The sequence below is a fragment of the Emys orbicularis genome, chromosome 7 (assembly GCF_028017835.1).
Source record: "Emys orbicularis isolate rEmyOrb1 chromosome 7, rEmyOrb1.hap1, whole genome shotgun sequence".
NCBI classification, from domain to species: Eukaryota; Metazoa; Chordata; order Testudines; family Emydidae; genus Emys; species Emys orbicularis.
Window position 1 is genome coordinate 30,612,399 of NC_088689.1, and position 1,398 is coordinate 30,613,796.

The 1,398-nt window shown below is 37.9% G+C and overlaps 1 protein-coding gene across 1 annotated transcript; it reads right to left on the reverse strand.

Annotated features, from left to right (window-relative positions):
• Positions 1-244: 244 nt before the first annotated feature.
• LOC135881821 (heparan sulfate glucosamine 3-O-sulfotransferase 1-like) lies at positions 245-1,174 on the reverse strand. The gene has a single exon (XM_065408534.1). It carries the CDS (start codon positions 1,172-1,174, stop codon positions 245-247), a length of 930 nt encoding a protein of 309 aa, XP_065264606.1.
• Between the last annotated feature and the right edge of the window lie 224 nt (positions 1,175-1,398).

Sequence of the window (1,398 nt, forward strand, 5' to 3'; positions counted from 1 at the left end):
ATGGATTTGCAGCAGTGAAACTGAGATCAAATTCTGGCCCACAGTAGTTATACACAAATATATCAAACTTATTTCTCCCATGTTTAAAGGGTGCTGCTAATGGACAACTATCCCCAATGAAGGCTATGTTTTCAATATAACAACTTCTGAAGTTTTCAGTCTGAGCTACCCCAGAGAGCTTACAAAGGTAACTTTGAAAATAGTTTATTTCAGGACATTTTAAGAAACATTTATTCCAAATGTATTAATGCCAGTCAAACGAATGATTAACCATTCTGTAAAATTTTGCATTGTGCTCTCTGAAGTAGGAGTAAAGTTGCTCTAAAACAGTGTTGTTGACAACAGGGTGGGGGCGCCCTTTGGATTCATGTAAACATCTCTCTCTTCCATCACTTCTAATGCAATAGAACCCCTTGGTTTGGTTAAAATAAAAATTTGAAGACATAATTCTGGAAGGAAGATTAAGAAATGTTTCCACTTTTTGTAACTCAGGAAGAGGGTCCTTGATTAAAGTATTGCCATCCACTATGTGAATCTGATCTAAGTTGAAATGCTTAAGCCACTTTTCCATATGGATATCATAGAGACTTCTCTGAATAGCTTTGTATTTGGTATTAAGTGCTCCATTTTTAATAACAATTTCTTCAAAGGGCTGAACACGCTTGTGACTTTCTAGTCTGTTGTAATATACTTGGGTATAATCAGATATTACTCTCTCAGTGGGGTCTCTTAGAATGAGCAGCAGTTTAATAGAGCTATTCATGTCATGAATTCTTTCTGGAGCCTGTGGTGAGGTAAAATAGCCTGGTGTTTTCTCAATAGTAATTTGATTTTCATAAGAAAATGGCATCAGACGCCTATACCAGTCTATTCCTTTAACATAATTTTCATCCCAGTCAAAGAAGTGGACTTCTGTAGTTGCTACCACAATATTAGGATGAATATCCAACATTTCCAATAAGGCCCTGGTCCCTCCTTTGCGAACTCCTATAATGATCGTCTGAGGTATTCGTCGGTTTGTGCCAGGAGGTCTCACCTGTGCAGAATAGTGTTCACTTTTATTACTGAAAAATCCTACTTGCGACTTCAGCGTCTCCAGCAGTGCCCCATTCTCAACAGGAGCACCCTGAGTGTGAGTCAGCAAAAGATAAGCTGACACCAGGAGGAAGGCCATGTGGAGAATAATTAGTTCAAAAAATTAGTTCAATAATAGGCGATTCCCCTCTTGCGGAGCTGGTTGACAGAACTGGGGGCGAGCAAACAACTTTCTGAAGCATCTGCAAAATAAAATAAGACTAATCATTATCTCTGTGTATATGCATGAATGCATCATAGATAAAGTCTGACTTCTCTGTAATTAGTACCATGTAGAAAAATTATCTAAATCAGTTTACTTCC